This window comes from Mirounga angustirostris, unplaced genomic scaffold (genome assembly GCF_029215605.1).
Source record: "Mirounga angustirostris isolate CCGP_5_RB_7025 unplaced genomic scaffold, mMirAng1.0.hap1 SCAF_9, whole genome shotgun sequence".
Lineage (NCBI taxonomy): Eukaryota > Metazoa > Chordata > Mammalia > Carnivora > Phocidae > Mirounga > Mirounga angustirostris.
The window spans coordinates 29,933,413-29,953,062 of record NW_026991717.1 but is presented as its reverse complement, the minus strand read 5'-3'; the positions used below and the strand labels follow the sequence as shown (position 1 = coordinate 29,953,062).

General features: G+C 52.7%; 1 protein-coding gene and 1 long non-coding RNA gene across 12 annotated transcripts in view; one reads left to right on the top strand and one right to left on the bottom strand.

Annotated features, from left to right (window-relative positions):
• TMEM266 (transmembrane protein 266) overlaps nucleotides 1-19,650 on the bottom strand; it is a 126,030-nt gene that overhangs the window by 18,895 nt on the left and 87,485 nt on the right. For all 6 annotated transcript variants that reach the window (XM_045899604.3, XM_064570071.1, XM_045899602.2 and 3 more), the window contains 3 exons: nucleotides 14,632-14,688; nucleotides 13,361-13,499; nucleotides 10,834-10,949 (listed from right to left, as the gene is read on the bottom strand). In XM_045899604.3, coding sequence (XP_045755560.1) covers nucleotides 10,834-10,949; nucleotides 13,361-13,499; nucleotides 14,632-14,688 — 312 coding nt within the window. The remainder of the gene's footprint in view (nucleotides 1-10,833; nucleotides 10,950-13,360; nucleotides 13,500-14,631; nucleotides 14,689-19,650) is intronic.
• Nucleotides 1,372-18,677, top strand: LOC123860975 (uncharacterized). Of its 6 annotated transcripts, none has more exons than XR_010404933.1 (6): nucleotides 4,523-4,655; nucleotides 5,418-5,905; nucleotides 9,474-9,635; nucleotides 10,850-11,594; nucleotides 13,289-16,178; nucleotides 16,462-18,677. It is a non-coding gene; the product is annotated as an uncharacterized LOC123860975 (long non-coding RNA). The 6 variants fall into 6 exon arrangements; XR_010404934.1 differs by having other exon boundaries at nucleotides 4,524-4,655; nucleotides 13,289-15,618; XR_010404936.1 differs by having other exon boundaries at nucleotides 4,528-4,655; nucleotides 13,289-13,558.

Genomic DNA, 19,650 nt, shown 5'->3' with positions numbered 1-19,650 from the left:
AAAAAAGCCCCAATGAGTAGTTTATGCTAACCTCTGTGGTGCAAATACTCCACCATGGCCAATTTCAAACTACCAACACAGTGTCATGGAGAACTGGGAAGAGGTGTCCTTAATTGGCTCTCCGGAGCGAGAGCTCCAGCCCACCACTGCTACCCTTCACCCCTTAATAAAATATAGTCTCTGTCAGAGCAGGGATCTTGTCTGTTTTGCTGCCTGGTATAGAGAAGGCCCTCAATAAATATTGTTGAATAAATGAATGAATGAAACTATTCAGCTTTGCTCAATTCTGTGGTTTCAGGCTGAGCCCCAATCCTAGCCCAAAGCTGAGACAAAGTGTAAGCCCTGACCCTGCTCACACACTAAGCTCTGACCATGGTCACATACTGAGCCCCAGCCATAGTTACTCTGAGCCCTACACCTGCTCACACACTGAGTCCCAAGCCTGATCATACACTGAGCCATGACTCTGCTCTCGGTCTAGGCTCAGACTCTGGACCTCAACAACCCAGTACTTAAATGGGTCTATCGTTTGCAGAGGCTGAGAAAGTGAGGCTGGCTTACTATAGGGTGGACTTCTGTGCATGGGGAGAGAGTTCAAGCCACCCCTCTGGCAGCAAGTTCTCAGAGGTCACATAGGGCCTATGAGGCAACCTCCTGAGCTCCTCTTGCCCAGGCTGATCTGAACTTCCCATGGGCATACGTAGCCCACTTTCTCCAAGGCTGCTCATCAGGGCCAGTAGGCCCATCTAATGGCCTCCTAGGCCACTCTGAACAGATGCATTATTGATAACTTGTAATTGATCCAGAGCTACCCCTGAGTGTCCCACTGGAATTCAGGCCAGACAGCCAGAGGCCGGGGCTTGCCTAGCCCAAGCCCACATGTGCAGACATGGGCACATACATTAAGACAAGTTTTAGGCTAGAGATATGAACCCCAAGTGTATGGGAATTCTCCTAGGCAGGCATGCATTCATTCACTTACTCAGGTAAAGCATGGTGAGGGCTATGTTCAAACTGTTACGTGTTTTAGAATGGAAATGCCTCTCCCAGCTTGGAAGTGAGTCCTCAGTGGCCCCAAGCGAGGGGGGCAGTGTCTGCTGCATCGCAGCAAATCTCCCATGACAGTCTCAAGGGCTGACCATGGTGTGTCTGCGAGACAGGGGGCTGGGGGGTGAGAGAGGCTGGGGAGATCAGCAGGGGCCACACCAGGCAGAGCCTGTTAGCCCCGGTAAGATGTTACAAGGATGTCAGCCTTTTAAAAAAAAGCAACAAGAAACCACTGAAATCTTTCGAGCAGAAAAGCAGAGTGTTGGAGGAGGTGTTGCGGTGATTCAGACGAGCACTCTAGGAGGATGGTGCTGGCAGCAGAACGGAGGATTGGACAGAGATGGGCCAGGGTGGAGGCGGGAGTGGCAGCCAAGATGCTACTTCTGCAACCCAGACCTGATGACCAGAATTTGGACGAGGTTGGGGACAGTGGAGACAGGAGGTAAGGGAGCTATTTAGGAGGTCAAAGTGTGGGCATGGGCATGAATGGAATGGGTGAAGGAGAGGGATATAAGTTCACAAGCTTCAGAGGGTGTGGGTGGCTGGATGCTCTCGGCCCTTGCCCTGAGAAGGAATGATGGATTCCTTATAGGGGAACTGCAGATAGCTCAGCCCAGCTCAGCTCCAGGGGGCTGGCAGGACCCTGGGACCCTCAGAGCCTGGTTGCTGCTTCCCCCATACTGAACAGGGCCATGTGTGCTTCCCCAGCTAACTGAGGGGCTGTCGGGGGTCCTGAGCTATCAGGACCTCATTAGTCAGTGGGTGAGCTGGGGCTCTAGGGTGGGAAGGAGCCTCTGTCCTGCAGACAGGGTAGGGAAAAGCTAAGGCTACAGGATGCATCAAAAGCAAAGCCAGGCCTGCAACCCAGGCCTCTGGCCTCTAGCTTCACAGACTTTGTGTCAAGGGGAAGCCTTAGGGGCGAGATGGAAGAGACTGAGCTCAAGCAGAATACAGAGGGCTTGATGGTTACAGGGGCCGGGAAGGAGCAGGAGGTTCCCAAGTGGGAAAAAAGCAAGGGCTGGAGGAGGCAGGAGCCTGAGTTCTGGGCCCATCACCCTCCCTCACTCTGACTTGTGGTGAGTCTCTTTTCCTCTCTGGGCATCAGTTTTACTGTGTTCAATAAGGCAAATGGACCAGCTGAACTCTGAGTCTACGACAAGCTCCGTGCTGGCTCTGGGACCCCCGCTGGGAGGGAATAAAGTACAAATGACAGGTAGCTCCTGTTTTGAGGGCCACCCCCTGCTCCTTGATGAAATGCCCCATTTCCAGAGGGCCGGCTCTTTACAGAAAGATAACATAATCCAGAATCTCTAAAACACATTATCAACAGTGTGTAGCACACAATAAGAATTACTAGTCATGCAAATAAGCAAAAAAGGTGATAGATTATCAAGACATAAAGCAGTTCAGAGGCTGCTTAGAATTCCCACTGAAGCGGACCTATGTTCTATTTGAGTTAGCAGATAAGAACTTCAAAATAACTGTGATTAATATGTTAAAGTGGGGGAAAGATAAACAGAATGGATGTAGCATTTCAGCAGAGAAACAGAAACTATAAGAGGAATCCAATAGAACTTCTAGAACCTCACTCAACATGCAATGTCTGAAATTGGGTATTCCACTGGATGGATTTAGCAGCAGACTGGACATAGTAGAAGATAAGACTGTTGAACTTGAGGATACGTCTATAGAAAAACATCTAAACTTATGGCCAGAAAAGGAAAAAAAAAAAAGGCAGGGGGGAGAGTGAGTGAATGGAAGAGGGTCTAAGATGGGAGACATGATCCAAGGGCCTAACATGCAACCACAGCTCCAGAAGGAGGATGAAAGGATGAAGACAGAAGCAATCAGTCAACAAACCGTGGCCAAGAACTTTCCAAATCTAATGAAAAACATCAATCCACAAATTCAAGAAACTCAGAATCCTAAACAGGATAAATACAAAACCCCACCCCTGGACCCTCTGCAGTCAAACTGATGAAAACAGGTAAGAAGAAACACTCAGGCTCTCCAGGGCTTGCGTGGGCCTCCAGGGCTGAAGGCACATGGGGGCTTTGAGGACAAAATGAAGCATATTTTCCATTGGCACACTGGCCTGGGGAAATAAAGACCATCCCGAGACTCAGGAAAAATGAAAGTGTAGTCACAGCCCTTCTTAACGCGCATCATTAGCTAAGTATTTCTATCAGATAACCTGAGCAGATTGGCCAGGATCCACAGGGAAGTCCTCAGCATGCATTACAGAGTGAGTCAGGCCCCTTCCATTGGGGCTGGGCTTTTAGTGCCTGCTCGGTGGGGCCAGACCCCTGGGGCTGCAGGGCCGGCCCACCCAGTCCATCTCTGCCTTTAACGGTCTGGTTTGTGGAGTACGCTTGACATGGCTTTGGCCTGATCAATGCACATTCTGGCCAGAAGCTCAATGGCATCCTAATGCAACAGCAGTAATTTTCTTCCATCCTATTAGTGCTGTCTGCACAGCCTGCCCTGCCTTTAAACCTATCTGCTATTTGGATGGCATCCAATGTTTATTTCCATTAGTTTTGCCATTGTTGGTAACAATAAAAATCAGGAGACAGTTTGCAAACTAATGAGTTAGCAGTGGGGGAGGCTGAATTCGACCTTGGCCCCTTTCCATCCATTGTGAAGATGACTGGTAGTTGGCCATAAATTTAAATTATGGCAAAAGGATAACATAAGTTATTCCTCTGATGGCTAATTTTATCAGCTAAATAGGCTTGTCATTAAAGCTATCTGCTGTTTTACAAATCACTTCCCATGCTTAAACACACACACACACACACACACACACACACACACACTTCCTTTCCCACAGTGGAGATCTTGAATAATCCAGGTAACAAAGGCGATTGTGCTGAGCTGGGGACTTGTGGGCTCTGCAGGAAAAGAGGGGACTCTCTGGAATGAGCCAGCATCAAGCACCAGCCCCAGAACCAGGGTAGGACCCCTTTTCTGTGGTTTCCCATCTCCTGATGGCCACAGAGGCCCTTCTCAGGGCTGGCGGCCCAGCCTCAAAGGTGAGAATTTGTGTAGCCATCGGCCTTCTCTCAGGGGTGCTGAGCACCAGGGCGCTGTGGGTGCAGAGCAAGGCCCCCAGGTCACCTCCCACCACCTAACAAGTGGGCTTCGACCCCCTGCACAGGAAAGTAGGATGGATGGAGGGGGAGGAGCAGGACGCCGCCCCTCCCCACACTGCCGACTGCCACCGGAAAAGCCTGTTGCTTGAGGTCAAGATTATCATCCAGTTTCTCCCAGAAAAGGGCCGGGGAGACTTGCATCACCCAGGGAGGATTACTGAATGTGACTGTGCCCGTGGGACTAGGGAAAGGGGCAGAGAATGTTCTTGGGCACACAGACCACTTCAGTATGCGTCAGGTGCCTCAAGTGTGACGGCGTAAGTGAGTCCCACTTACGAAACGGGGCAGAAGCCTGGCTAACTGCACAATTCTCTACTTCTCCCCTGTTGAAGGGAGAAAGCCCCGAGGACTTAGAGGCAGCAGCTAGAAAATGGGAGGCGCCTGGAGGCCAGAGTGACTGGGGAATGGTGGCTCGTCACCCACTGCCCACAGCAACCTGCTCTGGGCTGTGATGTGAGTGACAAACTCTTCTTGTGTTAGGCCACTGCGAGCTCTGGATTTGTTTCATGTAGCAGCTTGTGTTACTCCTGACAGTGACTTGTCCAGACATCCTGTTTCTGGCATAGGGAAACAGACCCTGCCGCCGAGTTCCACCCCCAGCCCTTGCACCACAAACTGCCACCCTGGCAAGCAACGGCCTCTCTCAGCTGTTGTCTTTCCATCTATAAAGGGGTTAATAAGACCTAGCCTACCCGCTCTGACCATAAGGTTAAAGGAAGCTAAAATACATGAGAGTGCATTTGTTAAGTGGTCACCATTATATGAGTGATTTAGTATTACTTTCTCTTTCCTTTTTTTTTTTTTTTTTACATTTACTGAAAGACTCCAGACTAGACTTCATATATGTTACTTGAATTAGTCTGATCCTTACAGCATCCTCGTGACATAAGCCTTGTTTCCTCCATTTTCCCAACAAGGTCCAGGGATTAAGGGGGAGACTAGTCATTGTTGGAGTGGAGGTTAGAATCTCGCTTGTTGGCTCCTCGTCTAAGCGGACTCCCTCCACCCCTCTGGGCTGCCCCCACGGAGGACTCCTTATTCAGGGACTGATGCTGGCCCAAGGCCTGAGGCTGTCCTAAGGGGTTCACAGAGCTTCATGGGCCTCCTTTGCAGGCTGGGCCTCAAGTCACCCTAGATACCTGGGTTTTTGCTAATGGTCTCAGGGTGAATGGTACTGAGGAAAGAGAAATTAACTTCCTTCCATCCTTCCCACAGGACCCAGCAGAGAAGAGAAATACATTTTGACAGTGGGCCAAGTTGGATCCTATTAACTCTAGGCCAAAGGCAAAGCTTACAGGGACTTCAGAATATGTTTCAAAATTCGAGCTAGATCCTGCACACAGCTGTACATAAAACCTCAGGAGTGGTTTCTTAAGATGAGTTGGAAGAATAGATCATTGCAGTGACTTAACCACTGCATCTAAAACAGTTTTAATTTTTGAAGTTTTAATTTTTAATTTTGAAACAGTTTAAATTTTGAACACCATCTCTCTGGAGGACAGTAACTAGCATCCCACCTCTGGAATCCATCTGTGTACCAGCAAGATTAATGCCTAAGAAAATCTGGCCAGGATCCAGACAGAGAGCAAAACACAAGTGAATGGGGAGGAACTTTCCGCAGAGGGTCTGAGGCTATCTGCTTCTGTTGCAGAAGTGAGCAATCTGGAAGCAGACCACCGAAGGCCAGCCAGGGCTTCGGAAAGGTAAGACTGCCCAACAGAGCATCCTCCTTCTCTGTTGGCCCCAGATTTCCAGGAGGAATCTGCTAAGGATGAGGTGAGCCCAGGGGTCAGAAGAGATGATGAAAATGAGGGAAACACTGTATCCTGTCTCCCTGCAAAGACCAGAGGCCAGTGTGGTCCAGGGGGGAAGCACTGCAATGAGCCCTAAGAGACCCCTGTTTCCATCCTCATCTCCTAACTGCTGTGTGATGTTGGGCACACCTCTCCCCTTCTCTGTGCCTCAGAGCACCCCCATCTGCCGAATCTAGGATTGGGCCAGATGCCCTCTAAAGACCCTTTCATTTATAACATACAGTGGTCCTGGGGCATGTTGGGTGTGCCTGTGGTAAGAAAGGAGCTACCACGGGGCGCAAAAGATCAACTGTACAAGATATTCAGGCAAGAAACCAGCAAACTGTGTCACCCGGGAGTCTCTACAGGGTCACAGCAACAAGCAATTTAAGCTTTCTAAAAAAGCTAAGATGAATAAAACAGAGTGACTTTACAGAGCAGAGATCTGACAAACGCTACCTCAGCCAGGTGAGGTCAACATCAGCGGTGAGAAGTCATGTTGATAGTAGGCACCCTCGATGTGATGTGATGTGATGTGATGTGATGTGATGTGATGTGATGTGATGTGATGTGATGATCTTCCTTGCCAAAACCCGTAACTCCAGTCTAATCATGAGAAAAACATCAGACAAATCCCAGTCACGGGGCATCCTACGCAATACCTGCCCGGTACTCCAAATGGTCAATGTCATCAAAAACAAAGGAAGTCTGAGGAACTTTTATAGCCAGGAGGAGCCTAAAGAGATATGATAACCATATGTAATGCAGTGTCCTGAATGGGATCCTGGAACAGATCAAGGACATTAGCTAAAAACTAAGGAAATCGGAAAAATGTATGGACTTTAATAATAACATACCAATATTGATTCATTAATTGTAACAAACACACAATACTAATGTGAGATGTTAACAGGGGAAATTGGGTATGGGGTATGTGGGAACTCTGTACCATCTTTACCACTCTTCTATATATCTGAAACCGTTCTAAAAAATAAAGTTTATTTAAAAAAAGAGCTAAGATGAATAAAATCTTGGGAACTATTTATACAGATATATCTCAGGGAGAGAGCGGGATGAATGCAAATTGACTGTTTCATTTAAACTGAGATTCTACACGTTTCATGGGAACTTTGGTAAATTTCAGTGTTTTAGGTAGCACATATGAATTAGAGTGGAGATTGCTTTATTAAACTGAGAATTCCAGCAGGCAGAGAGAGAGCAAGAGTTTTTGACAAAGAGGACTAGAATGACCTGAAGGGGGGTCGGGGGTGGCAGGGAGGTGGGTAGCAGCAAGGGACTCTTTGGAAATGCCACTGAGACAGCTGAGCTGCACGCAGGCTCTGGTTTAAAGATACCCTGGCGCCTTATCTGGCCAATGTCTCCACCAAGAGCCGAGAAGTGACATGGGTAGAAAAATGACCCTAAGCAAGGTGGGCTGGGAAAGAACAGTGTTCCATTAGGACAGCTGGGTCTATTCCTGGCTCTAAAAGCCCTCAACTAGCCGTGAGCTCTCGGGCAAGTCACCCACTGCTCTGTCATCTTATCTATAAAATAAATGGGTCTATGTGGGGGAGAGGGGATGGGCTCGCATAGTCACCATTCATCATGGGTTAGGCTTTAGGCTACACCATCTCACAACCATCCTTCAAGGATTTTATTACTATTCCTCTTTTTCATATTAGGAAAATCAAGGGCCATGCAGGTCCCCTCAGTAAGCAAAGCCACAAGGCCCATAAGTGGCCAGGCTGGCTTTGCACTCAGGTCTGTCCCTAAAGTCTATTCTTAACCGTTCTAGACACTACTCTCTCAAAGCATTTGGCTATCCCTGATGTGTAATGAGCCGGCACTCTCATTTTTTTTTAAGGATATTTGTGACCCAGTCAAGTCTCAAACCTGGTCCTAAAACAGAGCTGAAAATGAGGCGTCCACGTGCCCCACCCCGTGGAGTGGGCATCACTCAGCTTTGGGAGAGCAGCAGTCCTGGTTTCTCTGCTCTTACCGGTCCCCCCCCCCCCCCGCCTTCCCTGTGGCCCGCTGGGATTCCAGCCCAGCTGGCCCTTTTTGCTGTCTCAACTAAGATGACAGGCTTCAGGTGTTTTTTAAATTAAAATGGTTTGTTTCTGTTCATCTCTTTTCCAGATGTCGCTACCTAGAGGGAATCTGTCTTTATTTATTAGCTCTTTCCTGTGCAGAATCCAAGGGAGTCTCCCTCTGGCCAGGACCCCTGGCAAGGAGGCCACATGTGGGGTCTCTGTGGGCTCAGGACGGGGGTTCCTGATGGAAAGCACTGGGGGTGGGGTTGCCATTAGGGTTTTCTCTCAGCCCCGTGGCCCATACGCTGTTACTGTGGGGCATGCAGTAGGGTCAGCTTGTTCTCTGCCGGGCTGGGAGGCTGTGTGAGAGTTTATGAAGGGCAGATGTGGCACCCTGTCGGTGTCTGTCACATGGCCAACCGCAGCCCCGTGGTGTTCATTTTCCTATTAGACAGTAGACTGAGAGCTGCCTGACCAAGCTCCAGCCAGGTCCTGGATGACACCCAGATCTGTCCTCTCCCCTCTTCCTCTAGACCTCTGTCTGCCCCAAACCTAGGCCTCTCTCCCCTGGTTGGTTACAACAGCCTCTCAACCCAGGCTTTCTATCTCCATTCCTTGCCCTTGCCCATCCTGCCTCCAACAGCTGCCAGAGAGATCCATCAAAAACTCCAACCTGAGCAGACCTCCCACCCCTGCTTCTAATACCCCCAGGCCTCCCCCTTCCCTACAGGGTGGAGCCTAAATTCCCTGGTCAGCCACGTAGGCCTTTCCCAAGCCTGCCTCCAGATCCTCCTACCTCCTCTCTCTGCTCATACCCTGAATGGCCTTGAGCTCCCCTGGTACGACACCCACTCTAATGCCTCACCTGTCCCCTCTGCCAGGCACCCTTCTCCAAGTGGCCCTGCCCAATGTCGGCTCCTCTAGAAACCCATCCACTCCCCTGCCCCCGAGCCCTGGCGTGCAGAACCCCAGACTTGTCCCTGCTGAAACATGCATGCACCAGACTGCCCCTGTTTATTTATGGGCCTGCCAGACTCGAGTCACCCAGAGCCTCCTGGGGGTAGGGGCCAAATCCTCTCCACGGCAGTGCCCCCAGTGCCCAGCACAGGTTGGGATGGTGCTGGTGGACCAGATGCACAGGGGAGAATGAAGCTGATGCTAGCCACTTTGGGACTAGAACACTGGTCTTCCCAGGTCCACAATCCTGTAAAGACTGCCCCACACCCAGGATCCCACGGATGATGTGCTCCTGAGGGCTGTGTCCCCTGATGTCCCCTCTTGTCACTCATAAGCATGTTGTGCTAAAATGAAAGGCCATGGTGTTCCCAAAGTAGATAAAAAGACCTGGCTCCCTGACAGACATTCCAAGGAGATGATTTTGAAGACTCTGTGTGCCTGTTCCTGTGGGACATTTCTAGGGATTAATTTGTGCTGACATTCCACAGGTTTCCCACTCCCTCCAGCTCTTCCTCCAACTAGGAGAGGTTGGGGTGGAGGAGCCAGGAGACCCACCACGAATGGGCGCTGGGCTGCAGGCAAATGTGAGTCAGACGAGGCCTGCCCTGGGGGAGCATCGCATTCAGCAGGAGAAGCAGTCCCGCGTGCAGGTAACCAGAGCCCACGGCAGTGAGTGCCCAGTGCTCTGTGGAGGCCCACAGAAGGGCTGGGGAGTAAGGGAGCAGCGACTGCTGTGGGAGGGGAGTGCCGTGTTTAGTGGAAAAGCCAGGACTTGCAGGCTGCACACAAATTAGTTAGGCAGGGCTGGCAAGGGTTCAGGCAAAGGGCACAGCACAACCAGAACGAAGGGATGGGATGGCACGGGGCTTGTCAGAAGGGCAGGTGACTCCATCTGACTCGGTCAGAGTGTTTATGTACGAGATGAAGGAGGTATGACGTTGACAAGCTAGGCAGACGCGTGCGGCCCTCAGACCCCATGGGGAGTGCCCAGGTGCTTGGCAGTGGGGCAGGGGGAGGGACCGACGGGTGTCCAGCCCCACTGCACTGCAAGCCAGAGTGCTGAGCCCCACACGGGATAAGTAGCTGGGGCATACTATGCCTGGATTGGCCCTGGGGACTAAGGGTGGGGGGCATAGCTTATGTGGCTCATAGAGCAAAGGGCAGTGGCCCTGTTGTTTCCCCAGAATGCAACGGAAAAGCCAGAATGACCATATATGTCAGTTCGTCTATTCTCCTCCACACTTTCTACCACCTTGCTAGCTGGTCCCCTCTATGGCATTCCCACCTTGCATACCGGGTACCAGATCATTCGTTCCCTGGAGGCTGTGTTTCTACAGAGCTTTGTAGCCTTGCTGCAGGACCCAGCTGCCCGCCCCCTTGGCTCTGCTGAGCATGGCCTCATGGGGCCTGTCACCTCTCTGTCTTCCCCACAGCTCCTGGGAAGCACAGAGAACTATTAACACCTCTTTGGGGGTGTCTGGGGGTCCTGGGTGGTGACTGGCCCACAGTGTTGCCCAGCAACCTCTGCAGACAGAAGTTGTCCCCTGCTCTAGAGACCACTGTGTCGAGAAGACTCTGATGAACTGAGTCGGTGACTCGGCTGGCTCAGGCTGGAGAGCTGACTGGTCACTGTGGTACAAAGAAAAAGCACCCCGACCTAGGAGTCGGTGCCGAGCCCAGGCCTGGCTAGGCTGAGCAGGAGTGACCTTAAGAGACTGGTTTCCCACTCTCTGGGCCTTAGGTTCCCCATGTGTCCTTGGGGGGCCCTGCAGTTCTGGCCTCCTGTGGCTTTATGGGCACCACCGGGACCCTGGGCCCTGAACAGAACCGGAAGTGGCAGGGTGTTACCCCTTGCTCCTGACAGATCTGCGTCAGTCTCTCCAGCTGCTCATCTTGGATGACCTTGGCCTTCTCGTACTGCTGGATGACCATCTCCATCTCCACCTTCACCGGCAGGACGTAGGCTGGAAGACAGAGACAGCTCCGTGAAGAACTTGGCAGTAGCGGGACTCAGGCGGGAGAGGGGCCGGTGCCAGCAGCCAGCCAGCTGCAGGTTCAAGTCTGGGAGCAGTTCCTAGAGGAGCCAGGGAGTGCGGGGGTTGGAGGGATGCTAGGCCCCCCCACAGCACCCAGACAGTCTAAGAGGGCTAGAACCCCAACCCGCGGTGACCAAGAGATCCGTTTTCCTCCTTTGCCCTAGTGACAGCACACTTCATTCTGGCCGTGTGCACAGCTGCCCGGAGCAAGGGCTGGATTTTTGAGTCTCCTGTGTGGCTGTGGGTTCCAGAGGCTGGCCCCAGCGGCTTCTGCCTCCTCAGATCTCTGCTGAAGCCAGTTCACACCCAGGGTGAGAGAAGCAAATTAACACCCCCACAACCACACAGCACATCCCTATCCTGAGGCTCCCAGTGGCACAGCCACGCCTGCTGTGTCAGGAAAAAGGGGGAGCAGCTGGGAAGAGCATTCACAATGGGCTGTCAGATCCATCAGTGTGAGGGTGTCCAGCTGTTCAGGGCCGGCAGAGAAGAGCCAGAAGGCGCTGTTCCTGTTCTGCAGGGAAAGGATGTTCTCGTGAATGGAGCCAAGGACAGCGCCCTGAGCAGATGGGGGTGAGTGAACAGACAAAGAGCACACTGGTGGTTGCCAGTGGGCCTGAGCTCCACTTCGGGCTCACAGCCTGCTTTGCTGTGTGACCCTTATCCCTCTTAGCCTCAGTTTCCCCATCTGTCAAGTGACAGGAATGGACTAGACGACCTCTCAGCGCCTTCCCAGTTTGGGCCTTCCAAAGTTGGACCAGTCACATTCCAGTTTGATGAAGATTCTGGATTAGGAGCTAGCTCCCTGACAAGACATCACACCCAACAGAGCTAACTGGGTGGGATGTGGGGGCAGGGAAAGGGAGAGGGTGCCCTGCCAGGGGATGAGAGACCCCAGAGGCTGTCCTTCTTGCCTCATACCCTCCCCCCACTGCCTGGCAAATGCTGTTGGGGTATTCTCATAGCCACGATTTCCGACATTTGCAACCCAAATTCAGGGCCAGAGTGACCTTAGAGTCTATATACTATACAGTCTATAGTCTTAACAGTGTATCCCAGTGGTTTGAACCTGCTCTAGAGGCTCAGAAGGTCCTTAGAGATGCCCCCTGGAGAAGAGAGGCAAGGAAGTGGGCTCTGGCCCCCCACTCCGAGTCAACCAAAACGCTCCACTTTTAATCTATCTTTCACACTGGAGAGCTGCATAAGATTTTGCAGAAGAAAGGGTTTTGCTACTTAAAAAAAGCTTGGGAATCATCATTTGTACAACCTCCTTGTCGGGCCTTGCCCCTCCACACGACCACCTGGCTCAGGCTGCCCACACTCCCGCAGGAGCCCACCTCCTAGAGAGGCAGACCAGCCCATCTGCAGTGGCTCTGTGCCTAGTCTGGCTGAGGTGAGGTGGGCCTCCCTGTCATGTTCTGCGAGGTCCAAGGACCACCCTCTGGAACCTGGAGTTGGCTCCTCCATCTTCCCCATCCCCAGGCCACCCCATTCTAGTTCCCTGTCCTGTTCTTCGGGGACGAGGTCTCCAGTCTTCTCTCAGCCAGGCGTCCCTTCCTGTGGTGGTTGTGGGGGGGGGGGGGGTTTGGGGTGGGAGACACACTCGGGTCTGTCACCACTTTCTGGAAATAGATGAACCATCCGGGTTAGGGCAGAGCTCTCTAAATGAGGTGGCCCCGTGGGAAGGGTGGCCTTTGACTCTGAAGGTAGAAGGCAGGGAGAGAGCAGAGTGGATCAGACATTCTCTGGGAATGGAGGCCCAGATGGGAGCATGCGTCACTGAAACTGACTAAAACAAGCCAAAACCCAGACCAAGCCAGCACCTCCCTGGAAACACTCTCGAGTTGTTTGTGGGTCGACAGGCTTGGGTGGGGCACCCCTTGTTGGACACAGTGGGGAGATGGGCCCCACAGGGAGCAACCCTTTGACCAGTCAGCTGGACAAAGCCAGTGGTGAGTCAGTGGCAGGCGTGCATCCAAACACTCAGGATGTACAACACTGGCGTTCTGGAATGGCAAGCCCTGCTGTAAGTTCTCATGCGAGGCACTGGCCGTCGGGACATAAAATAAATAGGTCTGTTGGAATGAACGCTCAAGTGTTTGCATGTGACATCTGGGCACCGTGTGCAGTTTCCGAACACGTGACATGGAATGAGCAGTGACAGGCTTGGTCTCCCTGAGCCAGCAGTCTCCTTCCTCCAATCCCTGAGGCTGGCTGGGTCATCCCTCCCCCCTATCCCGTAACACGTGGTCTCTCTCCTTTCTTAGTTGATAGCTCCAGGTTCGGTAGCAGCCACCTGCCACCCAGCCAGCTCTGCTGACCCTTTTTGGACCACTCACCATCAATGACCCTCTTCACCCGCCAGATCCGGAGCATGATAATGAGGCTGATGGCATCCCAGGGGCTCCTGGGCCCATTGGCCACAGTGGACGCCACCATTGGGGCTAAGGACAGGATGATCACAGCCCCGTCAAACACCTGTGAGAGGAATTAGATTTCAGTGTCTTGGGCCACCTTCCTGAATGTCCTGGAAGCAGGTCAGGCAAAGCAGCTGGTGCTGGCAGGTTTCTCCAGGAGATCTGTCCCCACATCAGGCTCCCCTATCCCTGGCTGTCTCTCCTGACTCTCCTCAGTCTCTTTAGTGACCTACTAGCTCCTAGACATGCTCCTGAGCACTCTCTTTCCTCTTAAGTGACCTCAGCCCATCCCCAGCCTTTGTTCTGATGGCCTGGGGTTGCTCCCAGCATCTTTTCCCAGCGTCTCGTCCCTTCCTGCGATGGGGACTGTATTCCATGTCCCAGGGTTCCTGTTCTAGCCTCGCTGAATCCCTCACTGGCAGTGGGAGCTGAAGACAGGACCCTTCCCCTTGGGTAGCACAGGAGCCCAGAGCCCACATCTCATTTCTATCTGATGCTGAGTCTCTCACCACACAGGGAGGCAGGGCTAGAAGAAGAGGGGGCCCAGCATAGGCAATTCAGCATGGGGTGATTCAGCCTTGGGCCCTGACCTTCTATCTACCTGCTCAAGCTTGGGTTCATCTAGACTTCTATGGGCCAGGCCTCTGTTAGCATTAGGCCCAAAGATGCTACAATGTGGATGTGGGGTGGGGGGTGGGCGAGGAAGGAATGGACAGCAGACACTGACCGCCTTGCCTTGTTCTAAGTGCACAAAATTCCCAGCGACAGCCAGGCTTCCTCGGCCCCTCATCCCCACTCACTGCACCAGGCCCTTCTACACGAAGCAGAGCAGCTGGATGCTCTGCTGAAACAAGGCTGAGAAGTGCCTAGATGGTTTCTGGCCCAGCTCTCTAACCCCTGGGCCATTTTAGAGTGGACTCATTTGTTTTAAGACACATTTCAAAGCTTTTCCAAATGATTCAAGAAAAACTTTTTAAATCTTGCCGAATTTTGAGGAGAATTTTTAGACCGTCCCTTTGCCAGGAACTTTTTGCGTCTGCCTGCCCCCTCCCCACAACCCCAACAACACAGCTGCAGAAACTCCTGCATCCAGTGTGGAAGGAGCAGGCCTTTTTGATGCTCCCATCCGGAGGGACATTTTCCAGCTCCCAGGACGGCCAGCATGGGGGGTGGGTGTGTACACTGGCCTTTACCTCGATTTTGTTTTCAATATAATCCCAGATCCCAAGCACCACAATCCGCAGAACAGTCTGAGGAGAGGAAATGAGAGAAGAGATTATAGTTACTGCTCTCCAGCCCCTGCCCCTCCCTCCCCCCAGCAGAGAAGATTCTGGAGCTCAGAATCGGGGCTCTGCATCCTTGTTCAGTAACGGAAAACATCTTCACCATCTGCTGTTTCTCAGCCCACATGCTCTCTCTACCACACTCTGCCTCAGCTCCTGGTTTGTGTCACGATCTGTGCAAACCTCCCCCTGCACCCCAACACCCTGCAGGGCTCCCAGGACATAGAGAATATACTCCTATCCTTTGAAAAAACACTCAGGCCCATCTCCCTTTCCAGAGTCATCTCCTGCACTCCTGTCTATGCCACAAATCTATAAACATGTAAGCTCTTTCCTCTTTTGCCTTGCCTTTGCATGTGGCAGACTGTCTGTTCACACCTCTCCCCACCCCATCTCTTCTTTCTTAGAGAATAACTGGATAATTAGCATGGTCACCCAGCTACAGCTGACATTTCCCAGCCGTGGAAGGTATTAGGCTCCTTCTCCTCTTTCCCTCTTCCCAAAGACTAGAATGTGCAGGTATGGTGGTGAGCCATCCTCAGGTAGGGCGGGCTGGGCGACAAGATGGAGGCATTCTGGGTCCCCAGCAGCCCCACACCACCACGTCTGCCTGAACTGTTCACCCCACCTGTCCTTCCATGAGAGCGAAGTGGACCCTGCCTTGTTGAAGCCCTTGTGTTTTCTGTTTTCTTTTAGAGCAGCATGGCCTGTGTGCTAAGCAACTATGCCCTCTCCTTTCTCTACCTGGAAAAGGCCTTCCTGTCCTTCTGGCCTCTGCTCAGATGTCACCTCTGTGAGGTTCTCCCACATCCCCTGGGCTCAGTGCCTCTTTCCTTGGCGTTCCTGTAGAACTTGGAACATCAGTCACTCTTCTGTGGCACTTCATCGTACCTTGTGGTGATTACCTCCCTGATGCCCCAGTCAAGGCTCAAGAGACACCGATTTCTCTCCATTACCCCTAATCCCTGACATAGAGTAGACACGGAATGCTTGTGAGGTTTGGGTGAATGAACAAATGCACGTGTGAATGACTAATTCCTTAAAACCCCTAGTAAGTCATTCCAATGCTGCTGCCTTCAGGCCAGGTTTCCTCATCAAGGCTACATACATCTCCCTCCAAAGAGAATACTTAGACATGCTGGTACATTTGTCTGGAGGCCCTTCCTTAAACCAAGATGACTAGTTCACAGTAATTCACACCAGACGGTGTCTCTTCTCCCACGAGCTGCAGTACAGGGCCAGCACGTGAACTCAACAAAGCTGCCAAAAGCCCATGGATCTCCACCCACATTTAAACCACAGATCGGCTTGGCTGATAAAATTCACCTCCTCCTTATAAAAGACTATCCTGTTCTCATGAAGGAATGCATAGGTGGGGTGCTGGCGGCATCTTTGACAACCGCGAGGGTCATGTGACAGCCTGATGTCCATTCTCACCTGGCTTCCTGATCTCCCGGGTAGGGGACCCGTGCTTAACTGTAGGATGGCTCCGAGTGGGTGGACAGAAATCTGGGTTGAGGTCCAAGATATCCTGAGGTCACAGCTCAGTAACGGACTTGTTGTGTGGCCTTGGGCAAGTCAGATCCCTTCTATGGGCCTCAGTTTCCCCTCTGCCAGAGAGATGGGTTAAATGATGTGAATTTTCCAATTCTTTATGAAATTAACCTTTGCCATTTACTGTATACCAATAAGTGCTGGGCCCTGGGCCAGCCCTCCTCACGTGTGGTTCTCGTTTTGCAGAGAGGGAAGCTGAAGCTCACAGAGATTAAGGAAGCGGCCCAGGTCACTCAGGCATTGGATGGTGAGCTGGCCTTTGGACCCAGATGTTTTGGACTCCGCATGGTATACTCAAGCAGTGTAACCACCATGGGCCTGGTTTCTCTGGTTGCTGTTCAATCCATCTAACTGTACTGACATTGAAATTTGGTCTTTGTCGCCCCTGAAATGTCACACCAGCCACATCCACTCCAAATTCCCAGTTGTGAGGCTCCCAAAGCAAAAAGTGCAGGCCAGGACAGAGGGGAACAGGGCCTGGTCCGAAGAGAATTTCTCCTGCTGCTTCTCCTTCTCCTTTGTCCTCTTTTAAGATTGTGGTAAAATACACGTAACGCAAATTTTACCATTTTAGCCATTTCTAAAAGCGTACTGTGGCATTAAGTACATTCGCACTGTCACGCAACTGTCACCACCATCCGTCTCCAGAAGTTTTCCATCGTACTCACTAGACACGAACTCCCCATCCCCCGCCCCTGCCAGCACCGTTCTACTTTCTGTTTCTGAGGTTGACTCCTCTAGGAACCTCCTATAAAAGGAATCTTGCCGCTTCTTTATAAGCAAGGCAGCAGCCCAGGGGATGTGGGGCTGGGGGATGAGGAAGGGAGCCGGCCAGGCATGAGCTGCAGCCAGCAACCCCCGCGAGGGGAGGAGCCAGCAGCAGGCAGCGCGCGCCCACCTCTGGGCTCCGAAGCGATGGAAGTGGAGCGGCTGGAGGACTGAAGCAGCACCACAGAAACAAGCCGTGTGGCTGGGGCACGGGGCTCCCTGCCTCCCTCCCTGCTGGCCCACCCCCCCAGGATCCGTCCTCTGAGGCCCAGCTCAGGTCACCCTCCTCTGGGGGCGCCTTTCCTTCCTAACCCGGCCTATGGAAACAGAACAGCCAAAGGCAGCTGTGGAGAGAGCTGTGGAAACACCTCCTGGTCCAGCCTCGCACCGCAGAGGGGGAAGGGTGGCCTGAGACAGCTGCTCCAAGTCCGAGTCAGAGCTAGAACGAGAAGCCAGCTCCAAGACACCCCACCTGGTGGCCCTGCCCTGCGGCGTCCTTTGCCAAGCTCTCCTGTCTGCAGAGACAGGCACCTGGCCACCCTGCCCTGCCACGGGCTGACTCACCCACGGACAGCTGTGTTTCTCAACATGCAGGCAAGGACCCCCTGCGTCAGTCACATCTGGGGATCTGTCTCAGCTGCAGATTCCTGGGCTGGCCTGGAGGTCCAGATATCAGAATCTCTGGGGGCAGGGCCCAGGAATATGCCTTTTCCACAAACTTCCCTAGGGTACCCACCAGAAACCAGAGGGATTTATCAAGTGACATGCCCCAAGTGAAAACAGGGAGGCCGCATGCCCAGATGCAACAGGGAGGAGAATTATAGCAGCAGTCAAAAGTCGGATCCTCTTTCTGGCCCTCTCCCTTACTAAGCATGGGCCAACGGCTAGGATGAAGGTGGACTCGCGCCCCATGCTGCCCACCTCACCAGGCTGCTACGAAGCTCCACGGGGAAGACAAGAGCAGGGCAATGAGGAGGGGGTGTTTTATCACTCACTCCCACCCCTAGGCCCCTCCTCCTGCAATCCTGCCCCCAAGAGTTGCAAAGGGCTTTGAGCAAGGGTCCAAGGGAACTGAAATCCTCAGCTCCAGCTGCCTCTTTCCCACCTGGGACTGAGGGTTTTCAGCCCCCTTCATTCCAGCCTTGCCTTCAAGAGATAAGGTTGCTCTGACACATGGGATAGGCCAAAGTCTTAGCGAAACCTCAATGACAGCATCATGTGTTTACTATAAGCCCAGCTCCCATGCCATCTTGCAGGTGCAAAAACAGGCTCAGGGAGAAACAGGTAAACCCTTTGGTCCTCAGGCCCCTCTTCATTCCCACCTCAGGTACCCTCATCTTTTCCCTCAGGAAGCCCTGCTTTCTGGAAGGACTCCTCTCCCCTCTCCCCGGAGAAGGGATTTAGGCTTTAGGCAGCCGGAGGGAAGAGTGAGACCCTTGCCTCTGCTTCAGGGCCTGTCTTAGGTGGCAGCAAGGCCTCCTGTCCCTCCTGAGAAGGCCCCACCTTCTCTCCCTGGAATGGGGTCGGATGAGCTTCTAGGGCTTGGGAACCTTGGGGGATACAGGCAGAAGCACCTGCTAGTCTATAAGATTCCTCTATGCAAATTTTTAAAAGGTACCCCGTTTCCAGGCAGAGGGAGGTCCCCTGGCTCACTGCTTGGTGAGCAGAATGGGGGCTGGCACCCTTGCTCCCTGCAGAGCCATCCCCGAAGCCAGGCCCCATCAGCGGGGGAGAAGGGAGCTGCATACGCCTAGGCCTGTGCCCCCACAACACTGCAGCTGGGCAGGGTGGGAGAGGGGGAGGGGGGGTGCAGGCTGGCCTAGGGAATACTACCCACGGTGCGCACTAGGTGGCTGGGGGCTGACCCCAAGCACTTCTTCAAGAAGCACATCTACTCTTGGGCGAGTTTTCTCTGCCAAGATAGCTGCTGATTCCAAATCCCCCCCATCCCTGGGTTAAACGAGAGCAGCAAGAGGAAGACATGGAATCCAGGATCCAGCCACAAGGAAGAAGAAAGAAATGTGAGGAACCCTTACCAGGGCTGAAAGCAGTCTTGAATTGGTGCGCAGAAGAAAGGCTTTCTGGGTAACAGGTGCAGATTGGGGGTGATGCGTGGAGCACAATAGCGCCTCCTAGGCTTAGGTGTTGATAAAACAGGAGCAGAGGGACCAGCCTCCCCTTCACTCCTCCATCCCTACACCCTCAAAATCCATGGGCACAGAGCAGTGAGCCAGAGACTGCCTCCTCCCCAGGAGGCTGGTGTCTTCCCTAGGAGTCGACACGTGAACCTCCTGACCAGTCACAGTAGCCAACACCTCCGATACCTCCGGGGGACTGGGCTCCCAGGCAAACTGGCTGCGCTCTCCCTGGTGCTGGCTTCATTTTGGCAGGAGGTTCCCAGCTACCTTAAAAGAATGGGTAAGAGGTCCGTAGGGTAGAGGATGAGGTGGTGGACAACACGACCAAATGTCAGTCCCTTAAATGTTGAGTGTGTGCGTTCTGTGCCAGCCCTCGGGTCAGGAAGCAAGCCTGAGATAACACAAGTTGTGCAAAGTTGAGTTCCAGAACTTCCTCTTAGCCCAAGAACCTTCTCAATTTCCTCCATTC